The following is a 20,352-nucleotide window of genomic DNA, read 5'->3' as shown; positions in this document are numbered from 1 at the left end:
TAGGCCCCGCCACAGTGGGAGGAGGAGGAGGAGGAGGGAGAGTTTCTTATTGGAGGAATTGAAGAGATTGAGATGAGTGATAAATTATGAAAGGACATTACTGGTGTTTTTGTTGAATTTATTACATATGATGCCGAACCATATGAGAAGCACTAATGTGCTGACTGGAGCCTTCCTGCTGTAATTGTCTTTGCACACTGACTGCAGGGCACTCTGACTGGCTGGCCTTCAGCCCAAAACTCTAATCAAAGGGAACTGCATCCTTCAAAGAGCACAACCTGATGGCTCTTTTACAGTCCCAAATGTACAGAGTCTATTGGCCCATCAAGGGTTTTATGGAATATCTCTTAGTAGGCAAAATAAAACATCCCATTAACCTTTTCCCACTCTGAAGCCAAACATAGATTGACTTATAGTCAAGAACTAAATTTTTAAATATCAAAAAACATCATCAAAACATAATAACAAGTGGTACTGTAGCTATAGTATAGTGTTGTTTAGTTTTATTTTTGTATTACTATTTATTTTATTTTTGACTTTATTACATGGAGCTGACAGGGAATGAAGGGACAGAGCAAAGAGAGATGACATGTAACAATTGAGATTAGATGGTCACTCTTTATTTATTTACTTTATTCATTTATTCTTACAGGGACAAAGTAAACTGATCAATATCACTGTAAATGTGCCATTGTTTAGCCAAAAGGCTAATTTTCAAACGCTGTCCCTTCACAGATGTTAAATTAGCCATTAAAACTAGGACTCCCAATCTGTTTTATTTATTACTCTTATATTGAGTCTGTATTTTATGACTCACTCTTGTATTGTAAAGCACTTTGTGACATATGATCTAAACAGTGTAATATAAATAAAATGTACTGTACTTACTTTTGTATAGGAGGCAATGTGGAAAAATAATGACTTGATCTCAGTAGCATTCTGGAGTAAAACTACCAATACTACAATATAAAAATACTTCAATTATTACTTGTGTAAAAGTGCAAAAGTATTATCAGCAAAATATGCTTAAGTACCAGTCAAGCAGAATGGCTCATCTCCAATGTTAGATTAATGCGATTATATTTATACATATATTATTGGGTTATTATTATCACTGATGTATAAACATGTAAGCAACATATTTATGGCTGTATCTGGTGAAGTTGGAGCAAATTGCAACTACTTAATAAGCTGCTAGGTAGTTAAATCTATAACAATGCTGTGATATTTGAATTCAAATTAAAATGAGAGGATACAATATATATGGAAAAACACGGTGGTTGCATAAACCCACTGCCAGCTGTGTTTACTAGGAGGCAGGTCTCTCCTACAACAAGATATATCTAAACAAGAATTTGGACTTGCAATGGCAGGCTGTAACAGTAAAAAACAAATCCAAATTTTACAAACATGAGCTAAGAAAAACAGCCCTGTTTTCTTAAGCTTTGTTTCAATGCTTTTTTTCAGATAAGCCAATGGGTTTCCCCAGCAGTTTATTTTGCTTAACAAGTAGAAGAATTTTCTCAACCCAGTTAATCACCAAATTTGGAAATAGAGCAACATTAGGTAAGGAACTCAACCTAAATATTTCTATACATATAACAAATATAACACTAGAGTTTAATAGATACAACTTGAAGGTTAACACTTTATTTTAACCTCCACCCCCTATGTCCCCCACCCCTCTCTATTTAGCATTTATAAGCAGTATGTAAACATTTCATAAATTGTTTATAACTCACTATAATGTAGTTGTAAACAGTAAAACTCAGTTGTCATAATATAAAATATGTCTTCATTGGAGATGTTATAATTGTTGACAAATACAGTATATTACACTTAAAAATGTCCCCATATGTGCGTATAACTACATTACAATGTGTTATAAACCATTTCCTAAATGTTTATATAGTGCTTATATGGTAAATAAAGGGGTTAAAGTAAAGTGTTACCCACTGAAGTAGTGAGTCATCATAAGTACAGCCATGCCGTAGCACCAAACCACAGGTATCTGTTAGCCAGTAGAGGGGCCTCAGGTGGGCCCTTACCTTCAAATGAGGACATGGGCTCCAAGATGCCAAACTGCTTGAGAACTGCCATGAAAAGGATGATGACCACGCCGATGGCAAACAGCTCCATGCCCTGGATCCCCATGACTTCAGGACAGCGGGGAGACCACTCAGGGCCAAGCCTGCACAAAAAAGGCCTGGCCCCCAGGGGCAGAGACGAAAGGAAGCTTGAGCCGGCCCGAGTAAAGCTGGGCCCGGCAAGTCAACACCAAGTGTTTTCAACAGAGGTAATCAGGAATCAGTCTGGATGGTGGGTGACTGCATGGGTTTGTTTCCAGGCCCAAGAAACAGCATGAGAGCCAGGCCAGCAAGCTGGATGAATACTGCTCTAATGTCAACACAGATGCTGAAGTGGAAAATATGTGGAAGCCGACATATATGGAAAACCTCCCTCTCTAAACCCATGAGGGAAAATGGGGGTTGTGTCACGAGTCATTTATTACAGTGCATTAAACGAGACGTTTAGAGTCACTTTCCAGACTTTCCTTCTGCACGCACTCTCAGGAGCTCAGACTGGCAAAGACACAAGTTACAGCTCACCCTCTTAATCCAAACAGCTATTATCAGTCCTCACGTCATAGTTTACACTCATAAATTACATCTTGGTTTTAGATGAAAATGTCTTTTGGGAAAAGCAAATAATTCGGTATAGACTCAGTGTCCATTTTCATGGATTTGCTCCCATTAGGTGGGAGAAAGTCCAGGTGAATACAGCTGACTTATTGAAATACAGAACATCAGAGATCAGAGCACGAAATACCTTTTCATCGTCCATGCCATAAAACGGCAAAACAACATTAGCAATTAGAAATAAATTACCCCATTATATGCACCGACCACACAAGCAGTTTCTGAAAACTCAGCTCTGAAACAAAAACATACTGTAAATACTGTTTATCTGCAAACCGAGAACAATCTGACTTTATAGTCTTAGTGGGAGATATGAGATAATCTTTTAAAACAGACCTGCCAGTCAAGATAGAAAAACCTGAATTTCATGCAAAGTGAAAACTTGGCAGAATAAGGCTGTACTGTGCAAATAAATTTTTTTTTTTTAAAAAGATCACGCATTTACTTAAGGGACTTGTGATGTTTTAAATCAGCCAAGTAATCACTTTTCCTGCTGTATTTCTCTCACAACAGTCAGTAATCCTCAGGTCCACCAAACACCTTTCGGCACAGCCATAATTTAACCAGAAATAGATAAATTTAGCTCCTGCGATGTTGTCCCGTCTGATTCAGTCCACTTCACTGTTTGTCCAAATCCAGCTCCAGATATGGAAGCGTATGGCCCTGGAGAGAAGGCACTTAGAGCAGCAGCAGCAGCGTCCAGGGAGGGATATCCTAAGAAACTGAGAGGCGCTGTGGGGAATGAAACCTCCTCCCCTGGTGTCTACCTCCTCTGCACATACTTTTGCATCACTCCCCTCTCTCTCTCTGCAGCTTCCTCAATTTATTTGTTGCTGGTTCTAGTTGCAACTTTTCCTCCCTCGACTCACGTAGTCAGTGCTCACTCTGCCTGAGGTTTGAAACTGAAGTGCCCTGTCCACCATCAACCTTCCACCCATTCTGTCCTTCTTGTGGTCTCTCCTTACTCCACTGCACTTCTCCTTTTTCTCCATCTGTCCATCAGACTTACTTTTGCGCCCCGGGGCTTGCCACCCCCTCCTCCTCCTCCTCCTCCTCCCTCCATCCCCTCTGTCATTCCATAACTTTGGCCAACCGCAGACTTTCTCTCCCCGTCTGCTCCCTCTTGCACTTTCCTGCTCCAAAGTGTCCTTCCTTTCTCCACCACAATCACCTCTACAGGGGAGGGTTTAGAAATCTTAGAATGGGGGGAACAGACTGTGTCACAGCTGGGGGGCACATTTGTAAAATTAGTAAAAATGTGTAAAGACTTTGATGTAACGCCCTGGTTCTTAGCAATAATTAACTGTGAGTAATTGAATGCCAGATAAACAACTTTAAATATTCTGATATGAAATAATATCAATGAATGTAATTTGTATTTGCATCTCTCTGTGTTCGTTTCACATCCCTTTGTAGTCCTTTTGCACTTCTTTTTAGTCATTTTCCTCTCATTTTGCTTCTTGTTTTGCATCTCTGTGCTCGTTTGCCGCTTCTCTGTGGTCATTTTACATCTCTTTGTGGTTGTTCTGCATCTCTTTGTGGTCTTTTTGCGTCTCTTGTTGGTCGTTTTGCACCTCTTTTTAGTCGTTTTGTGTCTCTGTGGTCGTTTGGTGCTTGTTTGTGGTAGTTGTGCATCTCTTTGTTGTCGTTTTCCGTTTCTTTGTATTTCATTTGATAGACTTTCCAACAAGAAATGTTAGCAGTCGCTTCAGACAGAGATTCTGGTCTAGGATCCCTGGCCCCGGGCCTGAATACAGTAATCCATCTATATTAACAAGCCAAGTACTTTTCACCCTCTGAATATGGTAGGTGGGGGCACCAGGGGTGGCCAATCAAGCCCCGCCCTTGTCTACATCTTCCATAGCTGCTACAGTTTGCAAATGAGGAGTGAAGTCAAATTACCCAAATATGTGTAGTGTGGGCATGCACACACACACACACACACACACACACACACACACTGACATAGAGATCAAATAGCCGGGACACCCCACCTCCCTACGCTTCAACTCCTCTGCAGGCCTTTTACTTTCATCTATTTTTCGTTTTCTCTGTGAACTGAAAACAGTGTTGCAGTGAAGAAGAACCCTGAATATTAAAACTGTATTACTATATTATTCATGTCTCAAAATCTTAATGATTCCTGGATTATGTGCAACAGTTTGCCATAGATAACATGGAAAAATATTATTAGAGTGTGTGAGTGTAAATGTGGTTGGGTGACTGGGTGTTTAGCAGGTCAGAAGAGAATGACTCGGCAGTTGCTAATGCATCAAGATCAGATGGGGAATGGAGATGTGTGTGTGTGCGTGTGTGTGTTAATGCATTGACTTGGTTGGAGACAGGAGACACAGATCTCGGGAGGCCAGAGTGAGGGAGATCAATATCTTTGTGGTAAGGCTTCCGTCTTCCTCTGCTTCTTACACTTTACCAGAAAAATCTAACCATTAGTAATAAAATCACACATCTTTCTTCAGTCTCTACTGTTACTATTCCTTAATAAGTGAGAGTCTGGGGTGTCTATCTATACAGCGGATGAATCACCCTGAAGGTCAAATTTACATTTCAGTTACCACTTTGTGGAGGAGAGTGGATCAGGTGACAGGCCTTCACACACAGAAAAAAAAAACACACTCAACACACCATGCATGTAGGTATCTGGGCATTATGGGCATACTGATGCTTTAGGGGGAAATCTCTGTGCAGTTAAGTTTGTTCTCTTGTATATGGATGCTAGTGCAGTGAGTCTGTGAGGTCTATTGTGTGCATGTGTGTGTGGTTGTTTCTTCTGGGCAGGCCATTAGGACACTAACAGGTTTTTAAAAGGAAGGCTTGGCACTGCCTGCTGACACAACAGTCAGTAAATAGGGAGAGAGGACCCATACTGTTTCCTCTCAGTCAGACACATCAGCAAATTCACCTCAGTCTTCATCAGAGTTGGAGAGGAAGAGCTGCAGAAATGACACGTAAACATGTGTAGAGGCATTTTTAAAATCATGAGAAATTACTCATTGCTGCTGTAATATTCTCTCATATTTAAATGCAGCTCATTATTGCTCACTCATGTTACACATTAGTGATTCAACCAGCAATCAATTCACTAAAACTTGATCTAAAAACTTTTATTTTTTAGTGGTGAAAGAAGTTTTTAGACCTTTTACTTCTACTAAAAGTAGCAATTCCACAATCGAAAAGTAATCCACTGCAAGCATTCGAAATTTTAGCTCAGTAAAAGTACATAAGTAGCAGCTACAACATGTACTTAAAGTATCATAAGTAAAAGTATTCGATTACAACCTAAGACATCATTAACTAATTATTAACAGAAGCTTCTAATTTAAAAGACTAAGACTGGGTAAATGCAATGGTAGAGAAAGAATCTCACGAGTCCATTCTCAGTAGATTGAAAGGTGGTTTGGAAGATCTATTTATTAATACATTTTCTATGTTTTACACAATGTTTTGTAATAGTTCTACTCCTGTGACCCTGAAATGTTTAGATTTAGATTTACTTGCTGCCATATACCAATGTTTTCTTTAAAATGAATAAAAATGTAAATGCAAAGAATTAATAAAAATAAAGAACTCATTATGGAGCAAAATGGCCCCTGTCAATTTTATATTATCATACTTGTTATTGTTAGATTAATTATTACTGATGTATTGTGGTATAAGCAGCCTTTTAATGTTGTAGCTGGTTGAGGTGGAGCTAAATTTAACAGCTTTTATTTCCCTTTAAGTAGCGTTAAAGTTGATAAAATCATCTTATTCCACACTGTCTCACAGTTTCACACATGTTCTGTATCAGCTTGTTCCAACTCTTCAATGAAGATATATGATGTTGACACTGAGTGACATATTCAACCCCAAAATGAAAATACTCTACATGTCTTGTGCATCATTTTACACACATTTCTGAAAAAGATCCAGCGTGATATATTTGGTATCTTTGGAAACTTTGGGATCGCCACTAGAATTTAAAACATAGGTGTTTGGTTTTTACCAAAGCTCAGATAAACAACATGACTGATCCAATGTCGGATCAGTGGAACCGAACTACTTAATATACTTTTGAGTAGTTAAATCTATAACAATGTTCCAGTACTTTATATAAAATCTTAATCTGAAAGGTAACTAGTAACACAGCTGTGAAATAAATATTAAATAAGTGTACAAAGCACAACATTTGTTGCGTAAACAAATGTAGTGGAGTAAAGTCAAATATAATTAAAATACTCAAATAAAGTACATGTACCTTAACATTGTACTTAACTAGCACAACCCACAGAAACTCAAATTTTAACTAACTAATTTCTACTACAGAGGAAAGGATTTAATAGAACTGAACTGTTTGTCTGTAAAGTGATTTATGGGATGTGTAGAGCAAACAAAGCTGCTCACTCATCCCCAAAGACATAACTAACTCTGAGAATCCTCTGGATTACCGCTTTGATTAGAAGAGGCAAAGAGACTAAAAAAAACGAGACAAAGTGAGAGAGTGATGGAGTGAATGAGTAGACAAAAGAGTGAATGAAGATAATGAGATGCGGAGGTGAAACCATATGAGCGCCTACCTGAGCGATGGTACCTGGCTGCACTGTGGCCACAGTGAGAGAGGCAGCTGGGCCGAGAGAGACGCCTCCTGGCCTCCACAGACAGAGCAGCCATCACAGCTCCCATAATGCAGCTGAACTACCACAACAACAATGCTAACACTGCTAACACGCTGCTCTGAAATACTTTGAATACCGCTGGAGATGATGGATTAGAGCAAAGTCTAACAAGACAAAAATCTAACTTTAAAAGACCAGATGTGAATACTCAGTGGAGATCGATGCTAACAGAGTGCTTTAAATTGCTGAGCTGCTAAGTTTGAACACTGGCTCTAGAAATCTCAAAGCTTGAAAGTCTGAATCTTACATACTGACAAAGGCAACTGCCTGGCACTGTGGAAAAGGTGACAGGTGAGAGAGTTTTTCAGTATATGTGTTTGTGTGTGTGTGTGTGTGTGTGCACGTGCTTTTGTCAAGTCACATTTAAAATCTGTTTGAGTTTGTGACACCACGTCACAGGGAGAGAGAAAAACAGAGAGATAAAAAAGGGATGAAACGCATTGCAGAGCTTCTGACCTTTTACATCACACACATCACACACCTCCACATTTTTTTGTGTCTCACTCCCTTCCTCTCTTCTGATCGCTCTCTCCACACAGAAGCATGATTATTGACTGCTTCTTTAAGAAAGATTTGATGGATAAAATAGCCAAACAGGAGTGTGTGTTTTTGGGTAATTCAAATTAATTAAATACCAGACAAGGTACACCATCACAAAAATATAATAAAAATCAATTCTGCTCACTGATCTGTAACATTGCCCATGATGACCTTATACACCCAGAGACATATTTATTTATATATTAGGGATGGAAGCAGCGGTACTGCAAAATCTGACGGTTGACAAATTTGTATTGTCTCATATATCGTTATATACACTTGAAAACAAAAAGAACGGGCATAAACGACAAAGAAATTAGGAATATAAATTCTGCCACCAGCAGCTGATTTCAGTTGAACATTCTATTGCTATAGCAACCACTACTGGCAAATTTCCATAGCAGTTTAACTGACATTGTTACGTCCACCATTTTGTTAGATCTGTCACCAAGTGAATATTAAGAGGCATCTTTTATCTACGCCACAAATGCCTTTGTTGGAGCATCGTCTGTTGGTGCTGTTTTATTGTTGATTTTTTAAATTTAGTTTACTACTAACAAAGCTAACCATTACGCTAGCTGTGTGAGGCTAATGTGTTGCTAATACCACAAGTATCTAAGTAACTGTTAAATTACTGTTGGGCTAACTGTTATGTATTTTATTTATGACATTTTATTGCTGCAGTTTGGTTAACGCATTGAAACATCACAACCAAAAAGATCTTCATTTTAGAACTGAATGTCAACCATGAAAGTAATAGTTCAGCATTTTGGGAAATACGCTTAATCACGTTCTTCTTGATACCACACTCATGTTTGCTCGGTAAATATAAAGCTACAGCCAGCAGCTGGTTAGCTTAGCTTAGCACAAAGACACTGGCAACAGCTAGCATGGCTCTAAATCTCACTTATTAACATATTATATGTTGTTTGTTAACGTACAAATACAGAGCATTAGAGGTGTTTGGACAGAGCCAGGCTAGCTGTTTCTCTATTTCCAGTCTTTATGCTAAGCTAAGCTAACCAGGTGCTGGCTGTAGCCTTCAATGGGCAAACATAGTACTGATCTTCTCACCTAACTCTTGGCAAGAAAACGAATACGCGTATTTCCCAAAATATACAACTATTCCAGATACCACAGTAGATATATCTTGCTTTCCATAAGCTGATTGTATTAATTGATTGTATTAATGTAAAAATATCTTTGTTTTGATTGTGGTCTCTGGGTGATTGCTGCAGTTTATAACAAATGGAAGATAATGGAGCCTGTCCTAATTTCCCACATATATCCTGTTTAATTAATTACCACTGGTAGATGGATGTTCTGTTTTTAACAATCTGCAACTTGCATTTACAGTAAATCCTGGAGCATTTATTCCTGGACTGGACACTTGAAGGAGACTCCGGATGTGTGTCTGAGTGTCCCAGCGCCATCAGCAAAACAACAAATGACAGATTTTTTTTAACTGTGAAGTGTTTTAATAGCACTTTCTCTTTTAAACAAAATGGTTTTCAAAAATTGCTCTTCTGTAGTTTAGATCTGACAGTGGCTAAGTAATTATAACCAACATTGTAAGGTCATTACTGATAGGCTTTTGTTTTGTTTTAGGCTATAGTTTAGTTCATGTCTCCATTATTTATAAATTTAGTAACTGCATGAAACACTGCAGTCAACAATTTGACTGTCTTCCTGATGAGGTAAAACTGTTTATGTTGAGTTATGAAAAATCTGAATGCATGATGAGGCCCATGCATGTTGCAAACAGATGAAGTACACTAGAACTGCAACAACTAGTTAATTAGTCGATTGAGAGAAAATTAATTGACAACAGTTTTGATAGAAATAGATGGTAATTTGTCAAGCAGAAATGTGTGGGTTTATGAATATATTCTGGTTTTCTTCCTCTTCTATGACAGTAAACAGAATATCTTTAGGTTCTGGACTGTTGGTCAGACGAAACACGTCATCTAAAGACATCACCTCGGACTCTGGGAACTTGTAAAAGGCATTTTTCATTCATTGAATGATTAAGTTATAAAGAAGATAATCATTAGTTGCAGCCCATCATTGCACAATATTCTTGTTTCCCAGCAGCCATGTAACATCCCCTCTGTCCACTAGAGGACGCTGGACACCAGGCAACACACAGCAGCAGAACAGCGGCTCACGTCCATTCAGAGAGGAAAGAGAGGGAAATGAAACATGAGAGAACGGATCAAATTTTTCTGAGCTTACTCAGCTGCGAACCAATAGGTGGATGCTGTGTGGTTTGTCACATCATCGTTTTTTGGATTGCAGAGGGAAATGATTGATCAGGAACAACTAATACATGGATAAAACGAGCCACAAAGACATATGAAAAGATTGCATCATGAGCTTGCCTGTTATTCTCTGTAAATCCATGTAATCATGCACACAAGTGAAAATCTGCATGTATTCCTTAATGTTTGCACGTGCAGAGCCATTTGATCAAACAGTGGGCCTCCAGGAGTATGAACACACTGCAGATAGATTATACCCTCCATGTATTTATAATGCTTGCATCGTCCCTAACAAGCAGCTCCAGGGACTGACGATAGACAACTTTTCTTATCATTGCGCCAAGTGTTGACACGAACTGCCCTCTCCAAACTCAGTAAACAACACCTCAGACATTTAAATCTGCTGCATGGCCTCTGCACTAAAACGTTCTACAAGAGCTGCAGAAATATAACATTGGTCAGTAGGGGATGGCAGCGCTTTCAGGCTTTTCCCACTCCTGCTATCTCTGCCTCGCCCCTTCAACTGCTTGATATGTTCCAATTAAAACTTAACCCAGTCTCACTTCCATACAAGCTAATCCTCTTTTCATAAAACCACCTCAGCCAGGCAGGTTCAAAGCCAACCTTAGCTGTGTAATTAAAACAGGGACTTCTTAATCAAAGCTAATTTTTTCTCCTCTCCCTCTGCACTGGTTGTTGCTTTATTCCTTTCATTTCTCTTTATCCAACACCCAAATATCTCTCTCTTTCTCTCTCCTCCCTCCCTCCATCCTGCACTGAAGGCAGAATTAGGTTTAGGTAATGGATCAGTGGAGACCTGAACCCCTACCTGAGCAGGACTCCATTATGAAAATTCAAACTGGGAACTGTCGAGAGGAATGTACAATGAAGAGAGGCTAAACAAAGCTGGAGGCAAAAGAGGGCTGTTTTTCCTCTGCAGAAAACATTCATCATCAAGTCCTGTTTCTCTTGTAGCCTCTCTAAAGAGTATGTGTAAACAAAGCACCCCAAGGTGTCCTCATCTATCTACACAGACTTTAGGAGAATCTGGGACAGAGGAAACAGCAGGGGACAACAGACAGAATGGGACTAGTGATCAACATTTAAAAAAAGAAAGTGAAGAGAGGAATGAGTGTGGATGAAGAGGAAACAGTGGGGATGAACAGAGAGGGATAGACTGCTGATTCAGCCGGCGGTGGTTTGATGATGTTCGTTGGATGAAAGGACGCTGGAGGAGGACAGAGGATAGACTTACATTTAATCAATGATGAACGGAAGGACATCTAGCAGACTAACAGACTAACTGAAGAAGGACAGACTGGTAAAAAAGTTGAACAGGACAGTAATAAAAATAAAAATCTGACCACCGGTGCCACTGATCAGACAAAACCCCCCAAAAGTTTACTTCAATGATACTCTGAAGTCTCCTTTGATTCAAGAATAAACAGAAAAAAAAATGTATTTGATAAAAAACAAATGAGGAAGCACTTCTTGAATCTGAAGCCAAACAAGTAAAATTAAGGCACACTGCTTCCATAAAGTACAAAAGTTTAAAAAAAACTCTTTATAATAGTTGCTGTATTAAAAACAAGACCAACATGTATTACCACACACCGGTCTCCCACTGGGTCAAACACTCACACACTCAAGTGAATTAAGCTTCAGTCACACATTTACATAACTACATAACATAACAAATTTACACAACTCCTTCAATACACCTGTATTCAGTACAGTGGTGGTAGAAGTACTAAAGTAAAAGTACCAATACAACAATGTAAAAATATTCCATTACAACTAAAAGTTCTCCACTTGAAGTGTGTACTGAAGTAAAAGTACATAAGTATCAGCTAAATGTACTTAAGTATCAAAAGTAAAAGTACTTTGCCCCTGTGATTGATAAATGATCACATTAATATTAATGCTTCAATGTGTAAGCAGCATTTTACTGTTGTAGCTGATACAGGTGCAACTAGTTTTAACTACTTTATATACCGTTTAGGTAGTCCAGTGGTTCCCAACCCAAGGGTCGGAGACCCTCCAAAGGGTCACAAGATAAATCTGAGGGGTCGTGAGATGATTAATGAGGTAGGAAAGGAAAACAATCTGAATTCTGCTACACAAACTTTTAGTCATTTTAAAAAAATGTTCTCAAATGCTTTTCTGTGAAATATTGGATGTTTTTACCTCTTTGAGCCTTGAACGATTATGAAACCACCTGAGAGTTTTAGAGGGGAAATGTCTCTTTGGTATAACTGCTAACAACTCATACACATCTTAAACGTGACAAGGAGCTCCAACTAGACACAGCTTTTTTGTAAGGAGTTCTGTATTGTATTTTACAAGCTTATCATATGTTTTTTAATGTACAATTAATTAGTAACCAGTAACTAGCTGTCAGATAAAAGCAGTGGAGTAAAAAGTACATTATTTTGAAGTAGAAGTATAAAGTAGCATAAAATGGAAATACTCAAGTAAAGTACAAGTACGTCAAAATTGGACTTAAGCACAGTACTTGAGTAAATGTACTTAGTTACTTTCCACCACTGATTGAGTATTGAATGAATGAACTCTTTGTCACAGATAATAGCAATGAAAACAATAGAAAACATACATTTTCTTGAAACCGTATACAACCAATACCAGTAAATAAACCCCCACCTTGACATTTTTGTGGGCACAGAAAAAAATACAGTTATTATCAATGACAGCTTTTTAACTTTTTTTTTAAGAAGCAGAAATAAACAAGAAGGTACCTTTAACAAGAGTCCCAGTGATGAAGCCAAAGAAGCAGCGCAGCAGCTTGGTGATCTCGTTTTCACACTCTGCCTTGCATGCATTCATCCTCTAAACTTTGACCACTTGAACCACCAGCAGCAAAGAAAAAATATGGGGGTCTCACAAGACAAAACCAGTCAAAACACCTCACAAAGGGGAAGAAAGAAAATAAATAAATCAGAAGAGGCTTCACCCAAAAACTGACACAAAAGAAAAGTGAAGAAAGACGCTGAAAGATGTTCAGTCACAAAGTTGGACAAATTTTAAAGCGTACGCAAGAAAACTCTCCCAGAGGATGTTTCCTTGGTCTGATGTTGCCCGTTTCCCTTTAGATAACACTCGAAAGCTCCTTTTGGTGTCCCAGTTTGCTAACAGGCGATGTTCACCATCTCCTCCTCCTCCTCCTCTTCTTCTCTCCTCTTTCACTTGTTTCTCTCCTCTACTACCCTTGTCGCCTCAGAGGAGGTGAACTGAATCGCATGATGTTGGGTCCGTCCTGAAGCATCCGGTCGCTGTCGTTTCATATGACCGACCCTGACAAACCACAACACACAATACTGACACCCATTAACACTCCTCCTGTTTCAGCCTTCATTAGGCCACAGCGCTGCATGGTCACCGGGACACGCTCGCCCTCTGAAGTTCATCTCACTTTCTCTGACAGACAGACGCTGGTGTAGAAATATTTGACAGTTTAGCAAAGAACCCAAATCTCACTGCCTCCCTCCTTCCTTTGTCTCTCTTCCATATCTAATCCGACTCATATTACACTTTTCATATTACAGTCATTCATATCGCTCCTCTTCGTCTCTCAGTTTCCCCCATACGGCCTCATTATCTGACTCTTCTTCCAATGTGTGGGAGCTACTTTTAATTCAGAGATTAGACTTTGTGCTGAGTGTAATTTCTTACAAATGAAAAACTTGCTTAACATGCTTATCTAGAACAGATAGTACAAGAGTGGGGCTGTATGTTTGACAGCTTCTACATTTCTGGGTTTGGAAGGGAAACCATTAATTAGTGCTGAAACAATTAGTCGATTAATTATAACAACTATTTTGATAATTAGTTCATTGTTTAAGTCATTTGTCAAGCAAAAATAACAAACATTTACTGGTTACAGCTTCTCAAATGTAAAGACTGGCTCTTCTTTCTGTTTTATATCTCTGAAAATTGAATATCTTTGGGCAAAACAAGCAATTTGAAGATGTCACCTTGGGCTATGAAAAATAGTGATGGGCATAAGCACTAATTTGTCACTTTATAGACTGAACCAGTGTTGCCCAATCAGGGGTACGTGTAATCAGGGATACTTCTTCAATTGCCAGGGGGTGCGTGGAAAGATTGTGGAGGAGCTCAGCTAAAATTAAAAAGTAGAAATTATGATTTGGTGAAAAAATGTATCTAAATATTTTTGTTTGGAGGAAAACAAACACACAAATAGTGTTACAAATTAGTGTGAGGTTGATCTTTAATATATTTAATGTCGCAGTAACCAAAACCAGCTATAGGCTGACTACAAAGAACACGCCTTCCACCAGCTTCAGTCCTGAACGTAGTAAAATGTAAACTTACAGAAAAAAACCTATGGAAAAAATGACTAAAAGAGATCAAACCTAAACATCAACAATTCTAAAACCACTATGTGTGAAATTTTTTTTAACTTTCATATAATTAATACTGTACTTCCCACAAAAAGGTTAAGAATCACTGAACCAAATGATTAGGGCTGTAGCCAGGACTTCATGAGTATGACTGTGGCCACCAGGAAAAGGTTTCAAATGTTGTGATTACATTATGTTTTTCACATTTTCTTTTTTCATTTTACATGTGTAAATTTTATCTCACTAAATAATGGTCTAAATGCTGTTTTGAAGCCTTCTCCACACTGCCAGGAATATAGTTCAATGGAGGAATTCAAAAATCCTTTCTTTTTCCTCTCCCTAAAAACACATTTGGGGTGCTCTGATGGCTCAGGGGTTAGGGCGCCGACCATGAACCATGACGTTCGAGTCCGACCGTGGCCCTTTGTTGTATGTCACTCCCCCTCTTTCTCTCTTTTCATTTCTGTTGATCTCTCTACCATCACTGTGCAATAAAGGCAGAAAACGCCACATTTAAAGATACTGACTCTAAATAATATCTGAATCATGCTTACAAAACATGATGGGTAATTTGTATGTATTTGAAGAATGTAAAATCCTCAAGTCATTAAACCCCAGAAACAACAGCGAGGACATAACGTCCGTGTTCTCAGTGGCAATAACTTCAGCTTTGCACATGATTAATCGATTAATTGGAAAAATAACTGACTGATTAGTCGATTAAAAAAATAATCATCAGTTGCACAGCAGGTTAGAGTAACATCCATGTATGGCCTGACCTGCAGACACAGCTTCCTCACTCTCAATTTCTCCTTCTGCTATCAACACCAGTGTCCTCTCTGCCTTATTTTCCACAAACCCTCAGCTTCATGTCCAGCAGTCTATCAAACAGTTATCCTGCTCATCCCTGCTCGCTGTCTCAACCTTTCCATGTCTAAACAAAACCACAGCAACAGCGTCAACACCACCCCACCTCTCTCTGATACACATCTCCATCTCTGTGCTGCTATTTTTAGTGCTGGCCATTACCGAGGTGAGGGCTTGCCCACCGACAATGCTGAATCTCTCATCCCTTGGCATCACTGAAATGAAATAGATCCCATCACAGACCTGCTTTTCTTTCTTTTTCTGTCACTGTTGTGCTGTTTTTTACTCACCGTGCTCCTGTTTCACCTACACAGAGAGCTCTTTCAATTTTTGCAACCAAAGACAGAAAAAAAGACCTGAAGAATAATCTGAATCTGTTAAAGAATAATTATGTGTGTTAATGTGCATCAGGGAAAGTTAAAACTACATTTGCAGCTAAGAAGAGCCTCCTAACCCCACTAACACAGAGTGCATGTTATTAAGGTGTACAGGGACATTGCAGCTCTCCTAAAGTATAGCAAGTGTTCCTGTTTGTAAAAACAAAAACCTGGACCAGCATTTTTCTCAGCATCACCATCATTTTTAGCCTAAAGACATTTTATCCAAGCAGCTTGCAACAGTGTTAGTATTTAGTAAAAGTCCTTCAAACAGTCAAAAATTTAAAGAGCTGTCTTGTTGCCACTTGGGGCCGCCAAAGTGCAAAGTTTCCTGATGAAGCTGTGAGGAAAGCTGTGAGGAAAAACATGACAGCACCACTTAGTGAAGTACTGCTGCTGGAGCCAAGGGAGGAAGAGGAGAGGAGACACATACCTGATATGAATCGTGTGTGAGAGAGATAAACAGGACTGTGTGATAAGCCACAAGGGCCGGTCTTCTATGAATGGGTCTAGCGCTCACATTTCAGTGACCTGCTAGATTACCATTACATGGTACATGAGGCTGAGCTGGCCTCCGACCTTAAAGGCAGGTCACAATCACAAACATCCACCTCATTTGGTTTAATTAAAATCTTACTGGAGCGCGAGGTAATGTTTGCTTTTTATTGAATGTGGCCTTTATTCAAACCCTTAAAACTGTTTTTAGATCCAAAACAAGGTATCAAGCTATTTTCCTGTTTTTTCTTAACACAAAAAGGTTGGGACGTGAATACAACAGGTAGAGAAGGGAAAGAGAAGGCAGGAAGGGACAGGAAGTCAAAGGGAAGGACACAAGGAGGTAATGAAGGCAAGAAAGAGGCAGGAAGGGACAGGAAGAAATAGGGAAGAAAACAAGGAGGAGGTAAAGGAAAAGCAGAGGAGGATGAATGGAGAGTAAGTATAAGTAGCAAATAAGTAGCACAGGAGACCAGAGAAGGACAGGAGAGGAGGCACAGATTGACAGGAATAAGTAGGTAAGGCGACAAGGACAGTTGGTAGTGAAGAAAAAGAAGAGGAGGCACAGATGAACACAAAGAAGTTGGGAAGAAGAAGGAGACCAGTAAGTAAGGAAGAATTAAGGAAGTAAACAAGGAGTGAAGGAAAGGGTGCAGGGAAGGACAGGAAGAAGTAGGGAAAGAGACAAGGAGTTAGTGAAGGAAAAGAGGAGGCAGGACAGGAAAGGAAGAAGTAGGGAAGGAGGTCATGAAGGGAGGGGGGAGGGAGGGAGGGGAAGAGGAGGTTGGCAAAGAAAGGAGGAGAAAGGAAAGGAAATATGGATTTAAAGACCTAATTGGTTGACAGACTGAACTGATCAAATCAGGTAAAGAATTGGAGAATATTCAACATATTTTTCTTGCTTCTTGTGATATCTAACAATGCTAAAACTATAACTAAAACTATAAAAGTTGGCTTTTATTTGCACAACGCAAATTTTTTACTCACAACAGTGCTTTTCCACCAAGCTTTCAGACATAATAGATGCACTTCTGGTCACTCTACCCTCAAGCAGGTATCCATGGAAAGGTTTTGAAAGGAAAGTGATAACACATCAGTAAAAATATGCAAAGAGGCTGAAATAAAAGTTAGTGATAACTTCTGTGGATTAAACTACAACACACCAGTATGTAACAACGCTGAGAGTTTTGCAGACAGACTGAATGCTTTCATTCTCCCTGCAGGCAAAAGATTAATTGTGCACGATCACAGCTGGACCACTGGGTGGAGCACTGAGACTAATTCCATGAACTGGATCCGTGAATGTTGGGAAAACATACAGGAAGTCCTAAAAAATCTTTTAGTTCTTCTATTTTTTTCCCCACCAAAACTGTGTGCATGTATATGTGTGCTTGTGAGAGGCAGAAATGGTCAGAGGCAGTTAAAAAGAAGGAGGAAGAGTATCAGAGTATTTCAGGTCTGTGTAGAGATTATTAATGGTGGATCGAGGGTGTAGAGACAAATGAGTGTGTGCAACTAAATGATCTCTGTGTACTTGACCCAGAGGTCATCTGCCTGGCAGAGTCAGTTGTGTCCACAGGGATCTCAGGAGGCCAGGAGAGGTCCAGCCAGCAATTCAGCAATCAATTCAAAAACTGTTAGTCACAATTGTTGTGCCTGCACCACATCGTCAATCTCACCAACACATCGCACTCACTCCAGATCGGCCCCCCCCCCTCACCTTTGTCCTGTGGCTGCGTGCTGGCGATGATCCATTTGACCAGGCAGCACTTCATCAGAGCTTTCCGAGAGAAGCGTGGCTTCTGCCACTTCCCAGAATCCTTCACTCTGCCTGGCGCAGGCTCGACGCCGTTGGCATCTCCCAGCAGGCTGCCATCGACCACCTTGCCATCTGCCTGGAGGGAGGGGAGGACAGGGGAGGAGGAGGGAGGAAGGAGGGAGAAAGAGAGTTCAGGTCGATATGGAAATGAAACAAACCAGGCTGATATCTTTAAATTATGCAGGAGATTATGCGTGTGCCTGGAAAATATGATTAGCCTCTGATCTGGAGGTGTTTCAGGAACACTTTAAAGAGGTTCAAAAAGAGTTGAGTTCAGTAGATCTGTCATCTTTTATGAGTTTTTTTACTTATATGAGTTTTTGGAAAGTTTGTGTCCAAATCTACTGTCTGCTATAGTTCCACTTTCTAAATGGACACTTTAGTGCAATAATCAGTCACAACCTGTTGTTATATGACCAGGCAGCACGAACAGACAGACAGACAGACAGACAGACACTCCTCCTCTGTTTACGCCCATCTAACCATGTACTGTATGGTCATATAAGGGGGAAACAGCTGAGTGATGATGTATGGGTTAATAGTTGATGAATTTGTTTAAAACTGCAATGACTGATTTGGCCACTTGGGGGCAGTGAACACAGCATTGGCATAACTTAATAAAGTAGATATGGTGAACTTGTTAGCAAACAGTTGCCTATTTACACATCCAGTAGAAACGGAGCAACATTATCATTCATTTGGAGACTCTGTTTTTGGTCTCTACCAACTCCTGAGGGAAATATCTGGTTCATTAGCTGCTAAATGCTCCACTAAGTTCACCAGCTAGTTGCTAACTCTGTCTGTCTGCTGTTTGGTGTGAGTAGGTAGTGTACAGTGGGTTTTTAGAGCTTTTTCACTGAAAACAGCTGCCTGCTGCGGCCAAAAACGATGCTGATGAGAGCAGTGAGAGTGAACCAAAACAATGAGCTGAAAGACGCTAAAACTCTCTAAATACCATTAGCTCGAATAGGTGAGGGGAACTGCAGAGTCAGGAGAAAATTATCTGTGAGTTTGTCTCAACAAGTGACCCTTTTCAAATGACATGTAGCTATTTGAGCCATTGTTAATGTAAAAATATTGATTAGAGCACCTTTAAGTCCTTACTGGATTGTTTTGGATTGCATCTATGTTAGGTCCAATGTTTAGTAAACCCTAAAGATGTACCAGGTAACATTATGGATACTTTAATTGATGTAAGAAAAATTATGACTAGATTTTACTAATTTACTCCGTTTATTACTGCTAGGCTTGTGATTTTTACTTAAGGTATATAAAAAAATCATCCATCCATCTATCACTAATTAATTGCCACAGCAATTAAGTGTGTGATCCCTGCGTTTGAATGTGATACAGGAAATAGAATAATTTAGTTTAGTTTTAGAGAGAGGTGTTGGTTTGATTTGGTTTCACTTCATCTATAAATGTTCGAATATGTGATGGGTAAAGACATAAACCTTGACATCAGCTTTCTAAGAAATCAGGGTGGAGGTGAGGTTACTTTAATATTTCTGAGTTAAGCACTATCACATCTTGAAATATCTACCCTTCAGTTTTAACATCAGATTAATTAAAAGCCTCTTTCTGTTCATTTTCATATTCAGCTCCAATTTACCTTCATGACTCTTAACAGTGCAAGACCAATCCCCTCCAACTTATTAATATTCAGAGTTTATCCTCTTTCATCAGCAGAGATAAACTTGACATCAATGTTTTTTTGCTTTAATATATTTTTCAATTTCTTTCCTTCACATCTTGGCATCGTTTCAGTTTCTTTTGCAGCCAAACACTGATTTGATCTGATGTGATATGATTTAGCGAGAATGTCTTTTCTTAAACTCTCAAAGAGCTCTATTAAGCTGCTACTACTGGGCGAATGCAAAACACACACACATACATGTGTACACTGGAGCAAGTGTGGGGAGGAAGATGAAAGAGGTGAACACAGAACAAACAGTAGCTCTGTTTACTCTGTGGGGAGGAGAGGAAAGCAAAGGATGACAGAGGGGGAGAAAGGGAGATGGGAGGAGGGAGCACACACAAACAGGATTTTAAACGGCTATTTGATCCCATGGGAGTCTCACCATGCAAATCCCTTACTTTAAGGTAGTGAGAGAGCAAAAGGAAAAGATGTGAGGAGAACAAGCTCTGCTCGTGTTCCTGAAAGAACTGAAGTCAATTTGCATAATGAATACTGGCCTGAGAAGAAGAGAAAAGGACGGCCAGAGGACGGAGGGATGGA

General features: G+C 39.5%; 1 protein-coding gene across 5 annotated transcripts in view; it reads right to left on the bottom strand.

Annotated features, from left to right (window-relative positions):
• Nucleotides 1-20,352, bottom strand: part of kcnip3b (Kv channel interacting protein 3b, calsenilin) — a 49,994-nt gene that overhangs the window by 13,807 nt on the left and 15,835 nt on the right. For 2 of the 5 annotated variants that reach the window (XM_044195031.1, XM_044195033.1), the window contains exon 1: nucleotides 2,049-3,708. In XM_044195031.1, the coding sequence (XP_044050966.1) occupies nucleotides 2,049-2,154 (106 nt within the window). In that variant the 5' untranslated portion in view covers nucleotides 2,155-3,708. Of the gene's footprint in view, nucleotides 1-2,048; nucleotides 3,709-7,273; nucleotides 7,523-13,337; nucleotides 13,341-18,014; nucleotides 18,190-20,352 lie in introns of those variants that run through there. The other 3 variants (XM_044195027.1, XM_044195028.1, XM_044195032.1) reach the window with 3 other exon arrangements.

The sequence above is a fragment of the Siniperca chuatsi genome, linkage group LG5 (genome assembly GCF_020085105.1).
Source record: "Siniperca chuatsi isolate FFG_IHB_CAS linkage group LG5, ASM2008510v1, whole genome shotgun sequence".
NCBI classification, from domain to species: Eukaryota; Metazoa; Chordata; class Actinopteri; order Centrarchiformes; family Sinipercidae; genus Siniperca; species Siniperca chuatsi.
Note: the sequence above shows the minus strand (reverse complement) of the source record. Positions and strands in the feature narration are given on the sequence as shown.